The 22,881-nt window shown below is 40.2% G+C and overlaps 1 protein-coding gene across 2 annotated transcripts in view; it reads right to left on the minus strand.

Moving 5' to 3' along the window:
- The window catches only part of LOC126161914 (uncharacterized), a 96,233-nt gene that overhangs the window by 19,290 nt on the left and 54,062 nt on the right, over positions 1–22,881 (minus strand). For both annotated transcript variants that reach the window (XM_049918075.1, XM_049918076.1), the window contains one exon: positions 20,762–21,213. In XM_049918075.1, coding sequence (XP_049774032.1) covers positions 20,762–21,170 — 409 coding nt within the window. In that variant the 5' untranslated portion in view covers positions 21,171–21,213. The remainder of the gene's footprint in view (positions 1–20,761; positions 21,214–22,881) is intronic.

Below are 22,881 nucleotides of genomic sequence, written 5' to 3' on the forward strand. Positions count from 1 at the left end.
GCATTGTTTTGATAGTGGAGAAATTACTTGTTGACTGTTTAATTGGTATGGATACAGTTAGGACATACCAAGTACAAACTGATAAAGGAAATGGCCAATATCATTTCACTGTAAATAACCAATTATTTGCAATAGACCTATTCAGGGAAAGTACTGACAGATGTAAAACTGAAGTTACTCATGACTTTGAGGTTCAATTGGTAAATCCTGTAGTCATGTTTGTCAACACATACAATAACTAACAGTCCGCAGCAGAAGAGGTAAACGTTGACACAATAAACAGAGAGGTAAGTGAATCAAAGTGCTTGTCTCAAGGTCAACAAGCAGAACTTAGGAAACTGATATTTGCTTATATCCATGTGTTTGAAAAAAGACCAAGTATCATTAAGAATTTTGTGTACACAATGGAAGTATTTCCTCACAAAACTTTTTGTTCTACTTCATACCCTATAGGGCATGGACAAAGAGGGAAGCAGTAAGAAAAGAGATTAACCTTCGTAAGTAGGGGTAGGAGCTTCGAATTTCAAATGTTACTGTTTGGATTGAATGTAAGTTCAGGTGCATTTATCTCTGCCCTGGACAAGGTGCTACGACCCGAACTTTCGAGTAAGGTAACAGTATACGTGGACGACCTTTTAGCTGCCACACCCTCATGGGTAGAACACTTATGATTAATTGAGCAAGTATTGAACTGCTTTTCCGAACATGGAATAACAGAAAAATCTCAAGAAATCTAGTTTCGGAAAAGAAAAGATAAAATTTTTGGGACACACAATCTCTTCAGAAGGCATACTGCTAGATTGTAAAATACTTGACGCCATTAGGAACTGTCCTGTACCTCAAAACAAGGGACAATTTAAGGCATACTTAGGCCTAGTCTCATTTTTCAGGAAATTCATCCCTAACCAACTTATGAACACTGATGCTTTTCTCAATCTTCTCTGGAAAAGCAGACCTTGTTTATGGGACAAGCAACGTCAACCCAGTTTCAAGAACATCATGCAAGCCTTAGTAAATGCTAATATTCTATCTCAACCAGACATGAAGAAGGATGTTTGCTTACGCACTGATGCATCTTCTCAGGGTCTGGGTGCATGTCTTTTACAAATGGCAGAAGAGGAGGTAAAACTCATCCCTAAAGTAATTAGCTTTGCAGCCGCATCTTATCCTATGCCGAACGTTCATATTCAGTTATAGAGTTGAAGGGTTTGGCTGTAATATGGTCCTTTCAAAAGTTTGAATATCTCCTCTGAGGTAAAAACACAAAAGTATACTGTGACCGTCAGTCCCTATCCTAGCAGAAGTAAAGCTGTGAGTACCGGGCGTGAGTCGTGCTTCGGTAGCTCAGTTGGTAGAGCACTTGCCCGCGAAAGGCAAAGGTCCCGAGTTCGAGTCTCGGTTGGGCACACAGTTTTAATCTGCCAGGAAGTTTCCTATCATTTTTGTTAACTTGTAAATTGCTACACCAACTGATGGCCAGGTGGTGTATGTATCTTCAAGGATTTGCTTTTGAAATAGTGTACATTAAGGGAAACCAGAACATAATAGCTGATGCTCTTTCTCAACTACCACAAGGCTTAGAGGAATTTAACGATCTTTTAGAGCAGGAAGATTGAAATAAGTGGGTATGTTGATGGAAGACTAAACACTCTGACCATACTATGCCCAAATGTGTAAACACATGGAGCCATTACAGCAAGTAGACACATGATGGAGTAAGGTAAGAGTGAAACTTATGCAAAATGGTGTTGAAGAGTTAAAAAGGTTTTTCACTATTCACAAAGGTGTTCTGTTACATAGGAACCATCGTGAACAATAACAATGGCATGTGTGTTTGCCGGAGGAATATGTAGATGATTTTATCTTACACACACACACACACACACACACACACACACACACACACACACACACAATACTTGGGGCCATTATGGCACTGCTAAGTGCAATGACAAAATAGGTCAATATTGTTGTTTCCCCAACCTTAGATGAAGATTCTACAGGTGGTAAGGAAGTGTGTTGTCTGCCAGAAAACAAAATATTCTAACATCTCCCGACAGACTGAACTACATACCATTGTGGTAGAAAACCTCTAGAAAAGGTGTCTGAAAACCTCTAGAAAAGGTGTCTGTGGATGTGAATAGACCCTATCCCAGAAGTAAGGTTGGTGTAAAGTATATAGTAGGTATGTATGATATTTTCACCAAATACGTAAAATTGTATGCTGTACAGAATGCTAAAGCCAGTTCAACTATAAGACAAATCAAAGGGCATTATTTTACAGGAGTAGGACAATCAGAAGTCATGTTAACAGATAATGCCTCATATTCTGTTGGCTCCAACCACATCAAACATATTATAATATTCAAATTTCATCCTGAAGCATCCCCCATAGAAAGGGTGTTTAAGGAATTCAACAGGTTTCTCAGGCCCTATATGCCTCATAAACATACCAAGTGGATTGAATATGTCACTCCCTTCTTACAAGTTGTTAACAACCTTCCCCATACATCAACTGGATTTACACCAAGTGAGATGAAATTCAGTTGCAAACAAGTAGACGAGTAGGAGAAATCTTTGTCGAAGATACCGATACATGAATTATCACTGGAGGATAAAATATTACATGCAGTAATGAACCTTAAAGCCTGGACTAAATACTGGAAAGGGAAGCTGAAATGTACAACACAATTTTATATAGGCCAAGATGTATTACTTAGAACACATCCAAAATCCAGAAAAACTGGAAACCAGAACCATAAGTGGCAACTAATATGCACTGGACCTCACATAATTACTAAAACCATCTACCTGGGAGCATATAGAATAGTACACACGAACACGGGCAAAGACAAGGGCCTTTAATCACATAAAGACTTGAAAATGTTTGTATACTGAAAGAAGGGGGAAAGTCACATTCTAGAATTTATGTTGTTGGTTGTGATGTTCTGTGTCTTAATGACCACTGGCTCACAAAAAATGAAAGCCAGTTGTACATTCCTGATGGCTACAAAATAGCACCTGTTTACTTTAAATCTATTATGAGGAAAGGAAGTGTAGGTATACTTGTAAGAGATTGTGTAAGACTTAAATTCAGTGTAATAGATATTAAGCATTTAACTCGAGAAGAAGAATTTGAAGCTGCTGCTGTTAAGTTCCCAGAATGCCTGGTTATTGTGATTTCCATATACTGACTCAAAAGTTACAGTGGACCACACAGAAAAATTGTTATTGTTTATACTCAGATATACGACATATAAAATTCTTATCTTTGGAGTTATTAATATAGATGTGAATGTGCATAACTCTCAAACTAGCCTCCTGTTAGAGGCATTGAGATCAATTAATTTCTTCTGTCTCAACAGTAAACCCACAAGACAAAATGCATGCCTAGATCTACATCTACATCTACATGATTACTCTGCAATTCACATTTAAGTGCTTGGCAGAGGGTTCATCAAACCACAATCATACTATCTCTCTACCATTCCACCCCCGAACAGCGCACAGGAAAAACTAACACCTAAACCTTTCTGTTCGTGCTCTGATTTCTCTTATTTTATTTTGATGATCATTCTTACCTATGTAGGTTGGGCTCAACAAAATATTTTCGCATTCGGAAGAGAAAGTTGGCGACTGAAATTTTGTAAATAGATCTCGCTGCGACAAAAAACGTCTTTGCTTTAATGACTTTCATCCCAACTCGTGTATTATATCTGCCACACTCTCTTCCCTCTTACGTGATAATACAAAACGAGCTGCCCTTTTTTGTACCCTTTCGATGCCCTCCGTCAATCCCACCTGTTAAGGATCCCACACCGCCCACCAATATTCTAACAGAGGACGAATGAGTGTAGTGTAAGCTGTCTCTTTAGTGGACTTGTTGCATCTTCTAAGTGTCCTGCCAATGAAACGCAACCTTTGGCTTGCCTTCCCCACAATATTATCTATGTGGTCTTTCCAACTGAAGTTGTTCGTAATTTTAACACCCAGGTACTTAGTTGAATTGACAGCCTTGAGAATTGTACTATTTATCGAGTAATCAAATTCCAACGGATTTCATTTGGTTGGTTGGTTGGTTGGTTATTTGGGGAAGGAGACCAGACAGCGTGGTCATCGGTCTCATCGGATTAGGGAAGGATGGGGAAGGAAGTCGGCCGTGCCCTTTCAGAGGAACCATCCCAGCATTTGCCTGGAGTGATTTAGGGAAATCACGGAAAACCTAAATCAGGATGGTCGGACCCGGGATTGAACCGTCGTCCTCCCGAATGCGAGTCCAGTGTCTAACCACTGTGCCACCTCGCTCGGTTTTCATTTGGAACTCATGTGGATCACCTCACACTTTTCGTTATTTAGCGTCAACTGCCACCTGCCACACCATACAGCAATCTTTTCTAAATCGCTTTGCAACTGATACTGGTCTTCGGATGACCTTACTAGACGGTAAATTACAGCATCATCTGCAAACAACCTAAGAGAACTTCTCAGATTGTCACCCAGGTCATTTATATAGATCAGGAACAGCAGAGGTCCCACGACACTTCCCTGGGGAACACTTGATATCTCTTCAATTTTACTTGATGATTTGCCGTCTATTACTACAAACTGTGACCTTCCTGACACGAAATCACGAATCCAGTCGCACAACTGAGACGATACCCCATAGGCCTGCAGCTTGATTAGAAGTCACTTGTGAGGACCGGTGTCAAAAGCTTTCCGGAAATCTAGAAATACGAAATCAACTTGAGATCCCCTGTCGATAGCGGCCATTACTTCGTGCGAATAAAGAGCTAGCTGTGTTGCACAAGAATGATGTTTTCTGAAACCATACTGATTACGTATCAATAGATTGTTCCCTTCGAGGTGATTCATAATGTTTGAATACAATATGTGCTCCAAAACCCTACTGCAAACTGACGTCAATGATATAGGTCTGTAGTTCGATGGACTACTCCTACTACCCTTCTTAAACACTGGTTCAACCTGTGCAATTTTCCAATCTGTAGGTATAGATCTATCGGTGAGTGAGCGGTTGTATATGATTGCTAAGTAGGGAGCTATTGTATCAGCGTAATCTGAAAGGAACCTAATTGGTATACAATCTGGACCTGAAGACTTGCTCGTATCAAGCGATTTGAGTTGCTTCGCAACCCCTAAGGTATCTACTTCTAAGAAACTCATGCTAGCAGCTGTTCGTGTTTCAAATTCTGGAATATTCCATTCGTCTTCCATGGTGAAGGAATTTTGGAAAACTGTGTTCAATAACTCTGCTTTAGCGGCACAGTCGTCAGTAACAGTACCATCGGCACTGCGCAGCGAAGGTATTGACTGCATCTTGCCGCTTGTGTACTTTACATACGACCAGAATTTCTTCGGACTTTCTACCAAATTTCGAGACAATCTTCGGGATTTCGCGTTCTTCTGAACTTCGCATGCTTTTTCCGTTACCTCTGCAACAGCGTTCAGACCTGTTTTGTGTACCATGGGGGATCAGTTCCATTTCTTACCAATTTATGAGGTATGAATCTCTCAATTGCTGTTGCTACTATATCTTTGAATCTGAGCCACATCTCGTCTACATTTGCATAGTCAGTTCAGAAGGAATGGAGATTGTCTTTTAGGAAGGCTCCTAGTGACACTTGATCCGCTTTTTTAAATAAAATTATTTTGCGTTTGTTTCTGGTGGATTTGGAAGAAACGGTATTGAACCTAGCTACAATGACCTTGTGATCACTAATCCCTGTATCAGTCATGATGTTCTCTATTAGCTCTGGATTGTTTGTGGCTCAGAGGTCAAGTGTGTTTTCACAACCATTTACAATTCACGTGGGTTCGTGGACTAACTGCTCGAAATAATTTTCGGAGAAAGCATTTAGGACAATCTCGGAAGATGTTTTCTGCCTGCCACCGGTTTTGAACAAGTATTTTTGAAAAACATATCAAGGGAAGGTTGAAGTCTCCACCAACTATAACCGTATGAGTGGGGTATTTATTTGTTATGAGACTCAAATTTTCTCTGAACTGTTCAGCAACTATACCATCGGAGTCTGGGGGTCGGTAGAAGGAGCCAATTATTAACTTAGTTCGGCTGTTAAGTATAACCTCCACCCATACCAATTCACACGGAGTATCTACTTCAACTTCACTACAAGATAAATCACTACTGACAGACACAAACACTCCACCACCAAAGCTGCCTAATCTATCTTTCCTGAACACCGTCTGAGACTTCGTAAAAATTTCTGCAGAACTTATTTCAGGCTTTAGCCAGCTTTCTGTAGCTATAACGATTTCAGCTTCTGTGCTTTCTATTAGCGCTTGAAACTCAGGGACTTTCCCAGCACAACTACAACAATTTACAACTACAATTCCGACTGTTCCTTGATCCAAGCACGTCCTGTATTTGCCATGCACCCTTTGAGATTGCAGCCCACCCTGTACTTTCCTGAGGCCTTCTAACCTAAAAACCTGCCCAGTCCATGCCACAAAGCCTCCGCTACCTGTGTAGCCGTCAGCTGAGTGTAGTGAACTCCTGACCTATTCAGCGGAACCTGAAACCCCACCACCCTATGGCGCAAGTCAAGGACTCTGCAGCCAACATGGCCGCAAAACCGTCAGAGCCTCTGATTCATACCCTCCACCTGGCTCTGCACCAAAGATCCGATGTCAGTTCTGTCAACGATGCTGCAGATGGTGAGCTCTGCCTTCATCTCGTAAGCAAGACCGGCAGCCTTCACCAAATCAGATAGCCTCTGGAATCCAGAGAGAATTTCCTCATTAGTGCCGACATGTGCCACCACCTGCAGCTGGCTGCACCCTGTGTTCTTCATGGCATCCGGAAGGACCCTTTCCACATCAGGAATGACTCCACCCGGAATGCACACGGAGTGCACACCGGATTTCTTCCCCTCCTTAGCCGCCATATCCCTACGGGGCCCCATTAAGCGCCAAACATTGGAGCTCCCAACTACCAATAAGCCCACCCTCTGCGATTGCCCGGACCTTGAAGGCTGAGAATCATCCTCTGAAACAGGGCAGGCAGCTGCATCTGGCTCAGCCATTGACAGTACCTGAAACCTGTTTGTCAGACGCATCGGGGACGCTTTCTGATCAGCCTCCGTGGACGTCTTTCGCTGCCTGCCATGCCTTGGAACGACCTCCCAATCAACCACAGGCCAGGGCTCAGCCCCACTGCGGGCAGCAACCAGAGAAACCACAGCGGCAGATCGATCTGGGAACAGACGGGACGAGGTTGACATCCCCGTGATACCCAAGTCCGGCTCCCCACAGTGGTGCCCATTGGCAACAGTCTCAAGCTGCGCGACCGAAGTCAGCGCCGCCTGCAGCTGTGAGCGAAGGGATGCCAACTCACCCCTTATCCGAACACAGCAATCACAGACCCTTTCCATTCTAATCGATGTTGAACAACAGTTACCGAAACACGAGTCTGTGCCTAGATAACACAAGGAAAACACGCAAAGAATGTATGAACTAACCTGTACAAATGCCTAACGACTGCGCTACAATCTGCCTGAATTTACGATTACAGTAACTAAAACTCGAAATTACACCTCCTATACGAAACTCACACGCAATTTAAGTAAGAATCTACGAAGTAAACACAGAAAAGAAGCTATATATGTATCTTTCTGTGCTGTCGATGTGCACCAGCTGGGAGCTCAGGCCAATATCTGCAGAAATAATGTTGTCTTGAATGTTGTGAAACCCATGCTGTTTGACCATGATGGCATATTTCTAAAATTAACTGGGCTTGGCAAAGATCAAGAGCAAACAAAAGACCCTAGGGCAGTGAGACAGCTAAATCATACAAACATAATAAATATGACACATAGAATTATGAGTGTTGACTGGAATTCCACTGTGATTCAAACTGCTCAGGTACTGGAGCATTTGATTGCTTCCTATGTACAGTTGTAAATATCTTTAATGAGTGCTGCCCACTCAAAACAAAATCAAATTGGTCACATACCAAGAAGCAGAAAAGAAGTTCCAGTAACTGGTATACACCTCATCTCCATAAATTAAGGATCTTACTAAGAGTGTATTATGAAAAATTGCACAGAGACAGTCACTCTAAACACGCTTATGATAAACTAAAAAAGATATACAGGAAGCAGATTGTTGAAGCTAAGAAAAGGCCATAGCGATTGCATTCTTAATTCCGGCAACAAATGCAAAGCAGCATGAAGTGTAATTAAAACAGACACTAGGACCACCACAGAAAAATTATCCATACCCTTAAGTGCAGAAAAGCTTAATAATTACTTCATAACTGTTGGAAAATTTTCTATGACAGATGAAGTCAAGGCAAGAAATAATCACAGAAATGCAGATAGACTGCCCGTTTTATGGAAAGATGGATCCAATGCTGGTTTAGAAACTTTTCGGTGGAAAACTGTTGACCTATGGAAATAATAGTTGTCTCCAAGAAGAGCAACTCTAGAACAGAGAATGTCTATGGTCTGTCCAATTTTATCCTTAAAAAACTGAAAATACAATCTGTCACCGTATGAGTTTCCTTATAAATCTTATGTTCACAAAAGGAGCATTTCCAGACAGCTTGAAGTTAACCACCATACTGCCCGTGCATAAAAATGGAGACAGAAACACACCTAAAAACTATAGGCCTATTGCAATAGTCCCAATAATAACAAAAATTATTAAAACTATAGTAAAAAACCAACTGAATGATTTTTTTGAAATTAATAACCTCTTAAACAAGGCTCAGTATGGGTTTCAAAATTGACTGTCTACAATTAAGGCCATTCAAAATGTTGTGTTATCTGCTCTACATGGTTTTGAAGATAGACAAACATACCTATGCCACTCTGTTGGATCTTAGCAAGGCCTTTGATGCTATTTCACATAATATTTTAATAAACAAAGTAGAACATTATGGAATAAAAGGCAATGAACTGGCATTCTAACAGAAAACATGTGGTGATCATAAACCTAAAAAAAATTTAAAAAAAAATAAAAAAAGAATCTGATTTTCAGAATGTTATGTATGGGATCCCACAAGGTTCTGCGCTGGGACCCTTCCTGTTTGTTATATATGTAAATGACTTGCCAAGTATGGTGCCATGTAAAGTAGTGATGTATGCAGATGACACCTCTTTCATCACATCTCATACACATGAAAAGGTTGTGATACAAATGAATGAACTAATGATGGAAGGGACAACAGATTAAAGCTAAATGATGATAAAACAGAACACATACTTTTCTCCCACAGGAACCTTGATACTGACCTGCACAAACTCATGGAAAAGTCAGTGAAATTGTTAGGCATTCATCTTGACAGTAAGTTATGTTGGAATACCCAGACAGAAAAAGTTTTTAATAAATTATCAAGAGTAGTCTACCCGATAAGAAAATTAAAAAGCTGTGTCAATTAAGACCTCCTCCTTATGGCCTATTATGCATTTTTTCCACGCACATTTGAACTATGGGATAATACTCTGGGGGAACTCTGCTGGGGCTAATAATGTATTCTTGTGGAAGAAGAAAGTAGTAAGATGCATTTTTGGTCTACAAAATACAACTTCCTGCACAGAATACTTCACCAAATATAAAATACTTATTGTTCCCAGCTTGTACATGCTGCGAGTTCTTGTCTACACCAAAAAGAATGCTCTTATATATGAAAACCACTCCGTCTACAGGCCACAAGTGGCCCATCGGGACCATCCAACCACCGTGTCATCCTCCGAGGAGGATGCGGATAGGAGGGGCATGGAGTCAGCACACTGCTCTCCCGATCGTTATGACGGTATTCTTGAACGAGGTCGCTACTATTCGGTCGAGTAGCTCCTCAATTGGCATCACGAGGCTGAGTTCACCCCGAAAAATGGCAACAGCGCATGGCAGCCTGGATGGTCACCCATCCAAGTGCCTACCACACCCGACAGCGCTTAACTTTGGTTATCTCACGGGAACCGGTGCAGCCACTGCGGCAAGGCCATTGTCATACTCTTATGTATGAAACTAGGGCTAATGTCCATCCTTATGAAACCAGGAACAGAAACTTGATAAATGTCCCCTGGAATAGACTATCCAAGACGAAAAACAATTTTACTCACATTGGCAAGGTGTTTCTGAACAAAATACAACACAGTATTAAGGAACTGCCACACAATAAATTTAAAATGTTGATGGAATCATGGCTTAAAAGAAGGGCTTTCTGTAATGTTCAGGAATTTTTATGTAATACTATAAATCATTTAACTGTAATGTGAACTAAATTATGTATATTATAAAGTGGGTAATATAAAAGTGTAAAATGAAATTTATGTAAGTTTAATATGTAACATTGTATTCTGTTGCCCGCAAAGAAGTAACTCATACAAGTATAAATTAAAATTTATGTAAGTTATATGAAACATTATACTGTGTTGTCCACAAAGAAATAACTTGTACTTGACGATGTCTTATGCAACAGCAGTGTTGTCTTCAGACAAATAAAAGGAACTGAATTGATCTGAATTAAGTAAAATTTTTGTTTGTGTTTTTTCTTATATGTTAAATGTGTAAAGGATACGATGAGTGGTTGCAACAAAGAAGAATTTTGCTTTTATGTGTCTAGAAACGACGAGTCTCTAAATACAATGTTTTGCCCTGCGTGTAGCCCAGTTTTAAACAAATAAATGAAGTTGTGAAATGCACAGTAGCACACAATTCAATACACAACCCGTCGCGATGCAAGTACTGTCAGAACAACACAGCACATGCACATTGGGAAGCAAGCTTGTCAACAAACCGCAAGAGCGTGCGCGCCATACAGGCACAGCTGGAAGTTTTGTAGTGCTCAAAACAAACAAACCTGATGAACTACAGCCTGCACTAGCATTTGTAAAGCCTACTGAATAAACAGAAACATAGAACATTAAGGGAGAGTCTACACAATAACTATGACTATCTTACACACACACACACACACACACACACACACACACACACCCGCGCGCGCGCGCGCGCGCGCAAGGATAACCTACAGGATTATATAAACGCGAAAGGGATGCTAAATTACGAGATATATACTTAAGCTACACAATTATATACATTATATCCATATCTGTACAATATTTACAAATTTAAATATTGAAGGTGCACGCATAATCATACTTGATAGAGGAGAAAAAGCTTGCTGAAGGTAAATAAGCAAGTACAGTATTAGTGACAAATTGAATAAGAGGTTGCACCATGCCTCTAATACACTTCATCTTTCAGATTTATAAGGTAAGTAGAGACGCACACATAACATGAAATAAATTTTGTGATAGCACGACTGCACACTGAGGTGAATGAAAACATGGTTGAAAAAATGAAGAACGTATTGGTAGCCAGTGAGCCTGTATACACTTATCTATGAAAATTTAGTTTTAAGTTAGTATTAAAGTTTTTCTTCCAGGGAACGATGCATTGAAATGTCCGACAGTGAAGAAAGATAAATGCTTGTAGAGTGTTAGGTACCATGTAAACATAAGAAAGGATTGCACCACAAGTAAATATAGTTGTAAGTTTATGATACATATGCATGTGATAGTGTGAAAGTAAATGAAGAAGAAAACAGTTGCAGCACATCATGTAGAATGATGCTGAATTAACATTGAGTACTACCAAATAATCAAGGGGCTGAAACCTACCTACTGTGAGTGTCGACTACCAATGAAAGTGCCAAACAACTGAATTACATTGAAAGTTTTATGCACATTTGTTACTTATGTAAACATTGTTTTGCGTTCATTATACATAGCACATTGTATTGATGATACAACTCTGTAAACCTTAGCACATGAAATAGTTATCTTTTATACAATGAACATAACAGCTAAATATTGAGCTGCACTGAATAAGTATTTGATATGGTTGGTATCATCAGATTTGAGTTGTGCTTAGAAACAACGAACTATTTTGTTCTTGGAATCACAATTAAGTCTATTAACGAGACGTAACTGAGCACATAAATGCTTTTCAGTGGAATTCCCATGACCCTGCAGTGTGTAGATCCTTCCTGGAGAATGCTAGAGAGGTGAGGCCATGCGTAGTTATCTGAGAGGTTTACTTCTTTGATTCTTTTTGAATTGATAAATATGCTCTGACAAGGAGTCATCATAAACTGAAATGAAATTATTGTATGAATGTTATATGAAGCATGTATAACCAAACGAGAGTAAAATGTGTATTCATATAATTGGAATCGAATACTGTAACGAAAATGAAATCTGACAATATGTACTAAAACCAAATGACAAGTAATGACCCTATAAATATAAAAAGGGGAGAGAATATGTTACAGACTATGATGTATATGAGTGACGATAATGGCATGTCAGCAAATGAATAGGATAAATGTATTTTGTAATTGTATTTGTATTTTATAATGTTATGTGTAGAGTATGCGGAAAAGACACTACAAAAACTTTATGCAATGCAACTGTATGAAAGAAGCTCAAAAACAAAGTGCAAAAACATACGAAACCTGGCTACAAAGTGTTCAGTGTACATGTGGTAAAACAATATGTGGGTGTGTGTACGGTAAACTAAAAGTGACAATACTTTGTGTAACATGAATTTTCTGTGCTCAACAACATCGTAAAATCAGAAAGGAACTTACCTTGTCAATGGATGTTGGATGTATGGCTCCCCACTGAATAAGTGAGAGCAACAAGTTGAAATAAATTCCTCGAGCCGCTGATATGGAAACCAGTTGTCACCACATTAAAAATTTCACAAAGAATCACACTGCTGAACACGAGCTTCACGAATTTGTGCAGTGAAATCCACTGTAAATGCACGACATGGATACTCTGGCCTCATATGGGACATGTGAGCACGAACTGTGACGATAATGGATGTTGGGCCGCACGCGTCTACTTCGCAAGCTAAACACTGTGCAGATGCTGACTGACAACAATGGGACTATGTTACAGCATGCACTTCGTTAGGAGAGAAAATATATATGTACGTGTTAAAAGAAGCCAACATGACCACATAAATTGATAACCATTCAGGATAACTCCAATGGCTGAAAATAAAGGCTATGCCCATAATGACCAGAATCATCAAACCCCAGAAAGGAAAATAAGCTCAGGCACTGTGCACCTCCGTATGATGTCAGTGCACAGTGGGAGGGGAATTGTATTGAATCTTATTATTTTTTCATTCTTTTCTTTTCTTATATATAAGCTATATGTAAATTGAATGAGTTATAGACACCACCAAGGGTAAATTAACGAGTTTTTTTGTGGCAAGGATAATGTTTTAATATGTCGTTAAATATCTGTGTGAAACAAAGTAAGAAGCACACTCTTCAATTTATTAATTCATGTATCTTCACCCTTTTGTTTCAGGAAGTGGAGTGTGCGGACATATGCTTGGATCTGTCGTATCAGTGTTGTTAGAAATGTGTATTTTACACGTTCATTAAAAATGTTATAAGTACTTATTAGCAAAGGAATATTTATTCAAGGTTAACTCCTATCTGTTCATCATTTTGCCACCTAGATCCTGCATCAATAGGTTTGGTGCAGACGAGAATAATTTATGCAGTATCCGGAGGAGCGTTGCAGCATCGACATTGTCAGAATCAAGACTAAACACAATCGAATTAATGTGAAGATTAACAATTACAATGGGTGCGGTGGTTATTTGGTACCACACACTACTGGAAGGAGCAGTATGTAATGCAAATTATGTTTATTGACCTTGAATGTAATGATGTTAAAGGTCTGTTGATATTGCTATCAGTTAAAGTTCACCCAAGATTGTGCACAGCTTCATAAATTACCTTCAAAATTTCTTTTCAATTATTCTTTCAATCAATTTTTTTCCAATTGTTCAAGCAATTATTAATCTATTTTCATTGCCACAAACCTATTCACTGAGCAGATGAGATTTACCCTTACAACACATTCTCCATTCCTGAAATCATCCTGACCTCAAGCCTACAGTAAGCTGCTGTCCAGCACCCTCCACTCAACTGTTTCCACACCCTTCGTTCTGTCACCTCCTCACAACTTGCCTTGTCTCACCCTCATGGCATGTTTCTCTCTGCCGGTGCATTCACCACTCTTTTCTCCTTCTCCGTTTCACTCCTTTAAGCTCCTTGCCCTCTCTCTCTTTCCCTCCCACACAGCCTCCCGACACTACACCTGGCACTCCTGTCCTCCTATCATCTCTAGTCCCTGCACACTATGTCAGGTAGTGCTGATTCCTCTTTCCCCACCCATATCCTGCTATCCCTTCCCCTTCCCTGCCCCGTTCTGGAATGTTGCTCCTGTTCAACACGTCTCACTTGCATTCTGGCCAGAGCGGCCGGAGATAACAGTCGTGTGTGTGAGGTATGTTTGCTTGTGTGAATGTGTGTGTGTTTTTATCTTCTGAAGAAGCTTTGGCCAAAAGCTTATATGTAACACTTTTCAATGTGCCTGTCTGCAATTCAGTGTGTCATCTTTATGGTGAGTACCAATCCACAGTTTTCATAATAATGTTGATATTCCAATATGGACTTTCCATTATTTAAACTTATGGTAATATGCAATACAACAGATGCATGCATAAAAGTAATAACACTCATAGTAAATATACTCATAGCAAATACAAATTATGTTATACTATGCACAGATACAGTTTATTCTCTTTAGACACTGTCTTATTCTACATCCCTATATATTCCAAGTACCACTCACACTGATTCTACTAGCATAGTATGGAATGGCAGGGATAGTCTCATCACACCTCTTCATCTACATCTTACATGCAGTCGTGCGCTCAGCTCCTGGCAGTGTAATAGAGTATGGCACAACTAAAAATAACATAAGTTTGAGTACAGATAAAAACTTAGTGAATAGTTGAGGCAATAAGCTGTTAATAAGTGTATCAACAAGACTGAATGGATTGCTAGCTTTAGGACAAATCCTTATTCAGAGCTACAGAGTACACACACACATAATTGAGGTCTGTTTAAAAAGTTCCAGAACTTTGTCCACAAAATTTTTCTATGCTGTCTTTTACTTATTCTGCATGGTCTCCTTCGAAATACTCTCCTCCACAACTGATACACTGCTCCCAATGTCACTTCCATTTCTGGGAGTAGTCTTGGTATGTCTCTAACTGGATAGCACAAAGAGTGCCGTCTGTGAATTTTCTCACCTCCCCTTTTCATCCTTTCAATGGGCTTTTCAACTTTAGAAATTAAAAGAAATTCACAGGGGCCACGCCTGGAGAGTACGGAGGATGAGGTAGCGCAGTAATTTCGTTTTTTGTGCAATAGTCACACACCAACAGGGATGAATGTGCAGGTGCGTTATGGTGATGTGAGAATCATGAATTGTCTCACCACAATTCAGGCCATTTCCTACTCACATTTTCTCACATGCATTGCAATATGTCCTGATAGTACAGCAATTAACAGTTTGTCACTGTGGCATGAATTCATGATGTACTAATCTTACAATGTCAAACAAAACTATCAGCATAGCTCTGACATTTGACCTGACCTGCTGAATTTTTTTGGTCTTCAAGAACATTCGCTGACCCACTTCGAAGACTGAACTTTGGTCTCACACCATAACTGTAGCCCCACATCTCAACACCACTATGATTCTCTCAAAGAACATCTCATTCTCATTTGCGTGATCCAAAGAGGCTGTGACAGGATTTCAAGACATGAGCCAAATGAAATGTTACATTATTCTGCAATTTCTTGGTCTTCCTGACATGAGTGCCGTCAGTATATGTCAAAGATGGCCTGAACAAGGGTCATTATTAACTTCTGTTCAGTCATTTTTAAACCATGTGAACCATTCGTACCACTGAATACAGCTTAAGCATTCATCATCATAGGCTTCCAGCATCATTTGGTGTGTTTCTGTAAAGGTTTTCTTGAGTTTCGCGTAAAATTTAATTCAGATGCGTTACTCCTCTAACTCTGCCATCATAAAATTCACAAATTGTGTGACACAACGTTCTAATCAATACAGCACTGAACACTAGCAAATGGACATACAACAATGAAACTTCTGGCAGTTACACATTAAACACAGGCATGTGCAGGGATGCCAACCGCATTTCACTCCAACACACCATTGGTGTGAAATTATGAATGTTGTGGAATTTTTTGAATGTATCTCGTACATAAACCTGTATGACTACATTTTCCACACTGGGTACATGTGCCAAGACTGCAGTTCAACTGATGTTGATAGGTTGTGTCACGTGATGTGGGTGGGGGGAGAAGCAGTTGGGGAGTGGGAAGGAAGAGTGGGGAATGGTGGCTGATGGCTGGGAGGGAGTTGCAGCTGTTGCTCAGGATAGGAAGATGTCATTGATGAACTTGTTGAGCCTACAGACAGGGTGAGCTGTCCATAGCATACGATATCATGGAGGAGTGGATTGTGAGGGAGACAGAACAGAGGATGAGGGCAGCTGGACATAGGAGGACACAGGATGAGTGAAGTCATGATCATGGGACAGGTGCAGCGTTGGATGTGGGGCAAGACTAGCAGAGATTGAGGCCACAAGAATTATGAGATTGAAGGATGTTTTGTAATGACAACTTCCATCCATGCAGCTCAAAGAAGATGGTGTTGAAGGGATGGATTCAGATGACACAGGTTGTAAGGCTGCCACTGAAATTGTGCATGCTGTGCAAACCAGCAAGTTCTGCCACTGTGTGGTCAATTCTGCTCTTTTGGCACAGTTTGGCAGTGGCCATTCATTCGAGTGGACAGTGGGTTTGTGAGCACACCTACATAAAATACTGTGCAGAAATTACAACACAGCTGGTATATGACATGACTGCTTTCACATGTGGCCCTGCTTCTGGTAGGTTAGAATAAGCCTGTAATAGGCATGTAATAGTATGTACTGCGTATGTGTTTCACAGTTATTGCATCTAGGTCTTTCACTAGAGAATGACACATGTGACAAGGGGGTGTGAATAGCTGTGGTAGAGGGGTGGACTACGTTATGCTGACATGGGTAGGTGGTGGAAGACATTACTGGGAGGAGTAGGAAGGATTCTAGGCACAATAAGTAGCTGTGATGCCGAGCACAAGATTTCAATGGCTGTTCCACGACCCGAAACACTGGATCCTCCGCACCCTACTCCCTCTCCCCCACACCAGGTTCTCTGAATTATGTATATGGGAATTGTCATTACAAAAAAATGAGAACTCATCTCCTTTATTCCTAAATAATTTGTGCGACTCTGATCATGTAATCCTCTAGGTTATATTGGCACCATACCCTCATTGTATGATCCTGACTTTAACTCTTGCTGAAATCACACCCTCTTCTGCACACTCTCCATCTTCCTTGTGTCCTACTTCCCCCTCCCAACGCCCAATCCACTCCTCCATGTATTGTGCACAGTAGGCAACTCCCTCAACATCGAAGGAAACTGACGGAGATCCTAAATGTGAAATAATTTGGGTGAAGGTCACGGTTAAAGCAGGCTCAGACATGGTAATTGGATGTCTCTATAGGCCCCCTGGCTCAGCAGCTGTTGTGGCTGAGCACCTGAAGGATAATTTGGAAAATATTTCGAGTAGATTTCCCCAGCATGTTATAGTTCTGGGTGGAGATTTTAATTTGCTGGATATAGACTAGGAGACTCAAACGTTTATAACGGGTGGCAGGGACAAAGAATCCAGTGAAATTTTTTTAAATGCTGTATCTGAAAACTACCTTGAGCAGTTAAACAGAGAACCGACTCGTGGCAATAACATATTAGACCTTCTGGTGACAAACAGACCCGAACTATTTGAAACAGTTAATGCAGAACAGGTAATCAGCGATCATAAAGCTGTTACTGCATCGATGATTTCAGCCATAAATAGAAATATTAAAAAAGGTAGGAAGATTTTTCTGTTTAGCAAAAGTGACAAAAAGCAGATTACAGAGTACCTGACGGCTCAATGCAAAAGTTTTGTCTCAAGTACAGATAGTGTTGAGGATCAGTGGACAAAGCTCAAAACCATCGTAAAATATGCGTTAGATGAGTATGTGCCAAGCAAGATCATAAGAGATGGAAAAGAGCCACCGTGGTACAACAACCGAGTTAGAAAACTGCTGCAGAAGCAAAGGGAACTTCACAGCAAACATAAACATAGCCAAAGCCTTGCAGACAAACAAAAACTACGCAAAGCGAAATGTAGTGTGAGGAGGGCTATGCGAGAGGCGTTCAATGAATTTGAAAGTAAAGTTCTATGTACTGACTTGGCAGAAAATCCTAAGAAATTTTGGTCTTCTGTCAAAGCGGTAGGTGGATCAAAACAAAATGTCCAGACACTCTGTGACCAAAATTGTACTGAAACACAGGACGACAGACTAAAGGCCGAAATACTAAATGTATTTTTCCAAAGCTGTTTCACAGACAAAGACTGCACTGTACTTCCTTCTCTAGATTGTCGCACAGATGACAAAATGGTAGATATCAAAATAGACAACAGAGGGATAGAGAAACAATTAAAATCGCTCAAAAGAGGAAAGGCCGCTGGACCTGATGGGATACCAGCTCGATTTTACACAGAGTACGCGAAGGAACTTGCCCCCCTTCTTGCAGCGGTGTACTGTAGGTCTCTAGAAGAGCATAGCATTCCAAAGGATTGGAAAAGGGCACAGGTCATCCCCGTTTTCAAGAAGTGACGTCGAACAGATGTGCAAAACTATAGACCTATATCTCTAACGTTGATCAGTTGAAGAGTTTTGGAACACGTATTATGTTCGAGTATAATGACTTTTCTGGAGACTAGAAATCTACTCTGTAGGAATCACCATGGGTTTCGAAAAAGACGATCGTGTGAAACCCAGCTCGCGCTATTCGTCCACGAGACTTAGAGGGCCATAGACACAGGTTCACAGGTAGATGCCGTGTTTCTTGACTTCCGCAAGGCGTTCGATACAGTTCCTCACAGTCGTTTAATGAGCAAAGTATGAGCATATGGACTATCAGGCCAATTGTGTGATTGGATTGAAGAGTTCCTAGATAACAGAATGCAGCATGTCATTCTCAATGGAGAGAAGTCTTCCGAAGTAAGAGTGATTTCAGGTGTGACACAAGGGAGTGTCGTAGGACTGTTGCTATTCACAATATACATAAATGACCTAGGGGATGACATAGGAAGTTGACTGAGGCTTTTTGTGGGTGATGCTGTGGTATATCAAGAGGTTGTAACAATGGAAAATTGTACTGAAATGCAGGTGGATCTGCAGCGAATTGACGCATGGTGCAGGGAATGGCAATTGAATCTCAATGTAGACAAGTGTAATGTGCTGTGAATTCATAGAAAGAAATATCCTTTATCATTTAGCTACAAAACAGCAGGTCAGCAACTGGAAGCAGTTAATTCCATAAATTATCTGGGAGTACGCATTAGGAGTGATTTAAAATGGAATGACCATATAAAGTTGATCATTAGTAAAGCAGATGCCAGACTGAGATTCATTGGAAGAATCCTAAGGAAATGCAATCTGAAAACAAAGGAAGTAGGTTACAGTACACTTGTTCGCCCATTGCTTGAATACTGCTCAGCAGTGTGGGATCCGTGCCAGATAGGGTTGATAGAAGAGATAGAGAAGATCCAACGGAGAGCAGTGCACTTCGTTAAAGGATCATTTAGTAATCGCGAAAGCGTTATGGAGATGACAGATAAACTCCAGTGGAAGACTCTGCAGGAGAGACGCTCAGTAGCTCGGTAAGGACTTTTGTTGAAGTTTCGAGAACATACCTTCACCGAGGAGTTAGGCAGTATATTGCTCCCTCCTACGTATATCTCGTGGAGAGACCATGAGGATAAAATCAGAGAGATTAGAGCCCACACAGAGGCATACTGACAATCCTTCTTTCCACGAACAATATGAGACTGGAATAGAAGGGAGAACCGATAGAGGTACTCAAGGTACCCTCTGCCACACACCGTCAGGTGGCATGCGGAGTATGGATGTAGATGTAGAACATGCAGCCAGAATGAGCTCAGCAGTGCCACATTCCTACCCCAAGCATTTGCTATCTCCCTATTGACCACTCAACCTGACACAACTTCTCACCTCAGTCGAGCTGTTTTGCCAGCACACTGTAATCAGCTGAGACAATGTAGCCGTACAGGCATATGTGCACTATATAACTCTGAAGAAACGTTCATCTGAAAGCTACCAACTTTCTTAGTCTAGTTTATATGGCTATCGGCAGCTTAGCATCTCAACTATTTAATGACTTGTTATCTTTACTACATCTTAAATTACTTATATTCCAATAAAGACTTTCCATTGCCAATCAATAACAACAGTCTGCATACTATAAAAACTGCATGTGCACAAATATTAATTCTGTTGCCTTATATACTGTTATGAATGTATGCACTATGTAGCTTTGTTTCTTCCCTAAAGGTACAGCTAAGTACCAACTCATTATTTTCTGGGTTATTATCTTCCTCATTTCTACATTAGATTTCTTGCTACCTTCCCTTTTAGCATTATGTGGATACGGATAGGTACATAACTCGAGATATGTTGCCTCCCCTCTCCTCCCATCACCACCACCTCCTTGTCTCTTGCTGTCTATTAATTTAGCAATTAGGACAAAGGTTTTGTTTCAGCAAATGGCAGTGGCTGAGCTTGCAAAGTTATAATTATGTAATTCTTCCAGCTTATCAATAAATTCAAGCTGAATAATTTTTTTATATAATTTGGTACCCTATTTGTAAAGATACAAAAATTAATGTTATGTCATGCCTACCTTGACTAGAAATGTTGAAGCAATGGTACATTCCATATGTGAAATATACATAAGTTGTTCCAGGTTTCATGAACATTGGTTTGTTTCTCTCAGTAATTTTCCCATTGTAAGAATGTGAAGCTTTGTCAACACCACCAAGGTAAGATTCTGTTTCAACAATTCTAGCTTTCAAGGTCATATTATCAAATTTTCTCACAAGTACTTTCCCTATGAGGTTCCTGGCTAAGTCTTCACAGTATACATCAAAGAACTCTTCCTTTAATCTTATGCTTCCACATGTTTCCGAGATCACCAGATTGGAGTTTACAGCACCAATTTCCTTTTCAGTAGCTGCTGGAAAGTAACAACTTGTAGCTTCTGTTTCAATTCTCTTTTTTCCTTTTGATGTTTTCTCTCTTGTTCTCTTCATGGAAGATAAATGATGCTTTAATCCAAGAGTATAAAATGGAAGCCTGCAATGTGAATCAAATTTACATATTTGCCAACAATTCTATTTTCATGACATTGAGAAATTTAGGTTTAATATGCTACAAAAACAAGATTATAGCTTAACCAAATGAATGGTGTGGCTAATGGTGGTGCCATGGCTGCAAATGGTACTTTTGAAAAGTGTTAAGTATAATCTTTTACAATTTTTATAAAAAAATTACAAGACGACAGGTGAACAAAAACACACTGGGTATACTGCACAAGAAGACGTTTTGAAATACACCATTTGCCGCCGCCCCCCTCCCCCCAAAAGGCAAGGCTATAACAGCATTCTCATAATTTATGAAATAACGAACATAACAAGCTACATAACCAAAGCACTTTTCAGTTAGTTGAAAAGTATTAAGATGGCAAAGAAACAAATTGCTATTTCTTTCCTAATAGGTCTCAGGTAAAATCAACAGATGTACAATGTTTTTGTGATGTGAGACTTTACAAAGATAACAGAAGAAAAGACTAAAATAACTTTTGAAAGCAAATAGAAAGAGCAGATAAAATAATAGAATAAGGACTATTGTGGCACAACAATCACAATTACATCTTTCACTGAAAGAAGCTTTCTTTTATCTTTGTGATGTAGGTGGTTTTTTTTTTTTTATCTCCTGACTGATTTGCAACATCCTCCATTATTTGTTTGCCTTATTCCAATCTCTGTCTTCCCCTAAGTTTTTAACCATCCACAGCTCCCTCAAGTATCAAGGAACATGGAAGTTATTCCTTGATGCCTTAATACATGTCGTATCACTCCCCTTCCTCCCCCCCCCCCCTCCTCCCCCAATGAACCATGAACCTTGCTGTAGATGGGATGGCTTGTGTGCCTCAGTGATACAGATAGCTGTACCACAGGTACAACCACAGTGGAGGGGTATTTGTTGAGAGGCCAGACAAATGTGCGATTCCTGAGGGGCAGCAGCCTTTTCAGTAGTTGCAGGGGCAACAGTCTGCATGATTGACTAATCTGGCCTTGTAACACCAACCAAAAAGGCCTTGGTGTGCTGGTTGTATGATTAAAAGATGACGGCTTACTATTGGATAAAATATTCCGGAGGTAAAATAGTCACCCATCAGGATCCCTGGGTGGGGACTACTCAGGAGGATGTCGTCATCAGGAGTAACAAATCTGACATTCTACGTATCAGAGTGTGGAATGTTAACTCTCTTATCCAGGCAGGTAGGTTAGAAAATTTAAAATGGGACATGGATAGGTTAAAGCTAGATATAGTGGATGTTAGTGAAGTTCTGTGGCAGGAGGAACAGTACTTCTGGTCAGGTGAATACAGGGTTATAAATACAAAGTAATGCAGGAGTAGGATTAATCATGAAGAAGAGAATAGGAATGTGAGTAAGCTATTATGAACAGTATGGAGAATGGATTATCACAGCCAAGACAGACACGGAGCCCACACCTATCACAGAAGTACACTCTTAAGTACATGCCAACTAGATCCGCAGATGAAGAGATAAAAGTAAAAGAAATTATTCAGAGAGTTAAAGGAGATGAAAATTTAATTGTGATGAGGGACTGGAATTCGATAGTAGGAAAAGGAAGAGAAGGACAAATAGTAAGTGGATATGGACTGGGGGAAAGAAATAAAAGAGGATGCCACCTGGTAGAATTTTGTACAGAACAT

The sequence above is a fragment of the Schistocerca cancellata genome, chromosome 2 (genome assembly GCF_023864275.1).
Source record: "Schistocerca cancellata isolate TAMUIC-IGC-003103 chromosome 2, iqSchCanc2.1, whole genome shotgun sequence".
In the NCBI taxonomy this organism is placed as follows: Eukaryota; Metazoa; Arthropoda; class Insecta; order Orthoptera; family Acrididae; genus Schistocerca; species Schistocerca cancellata.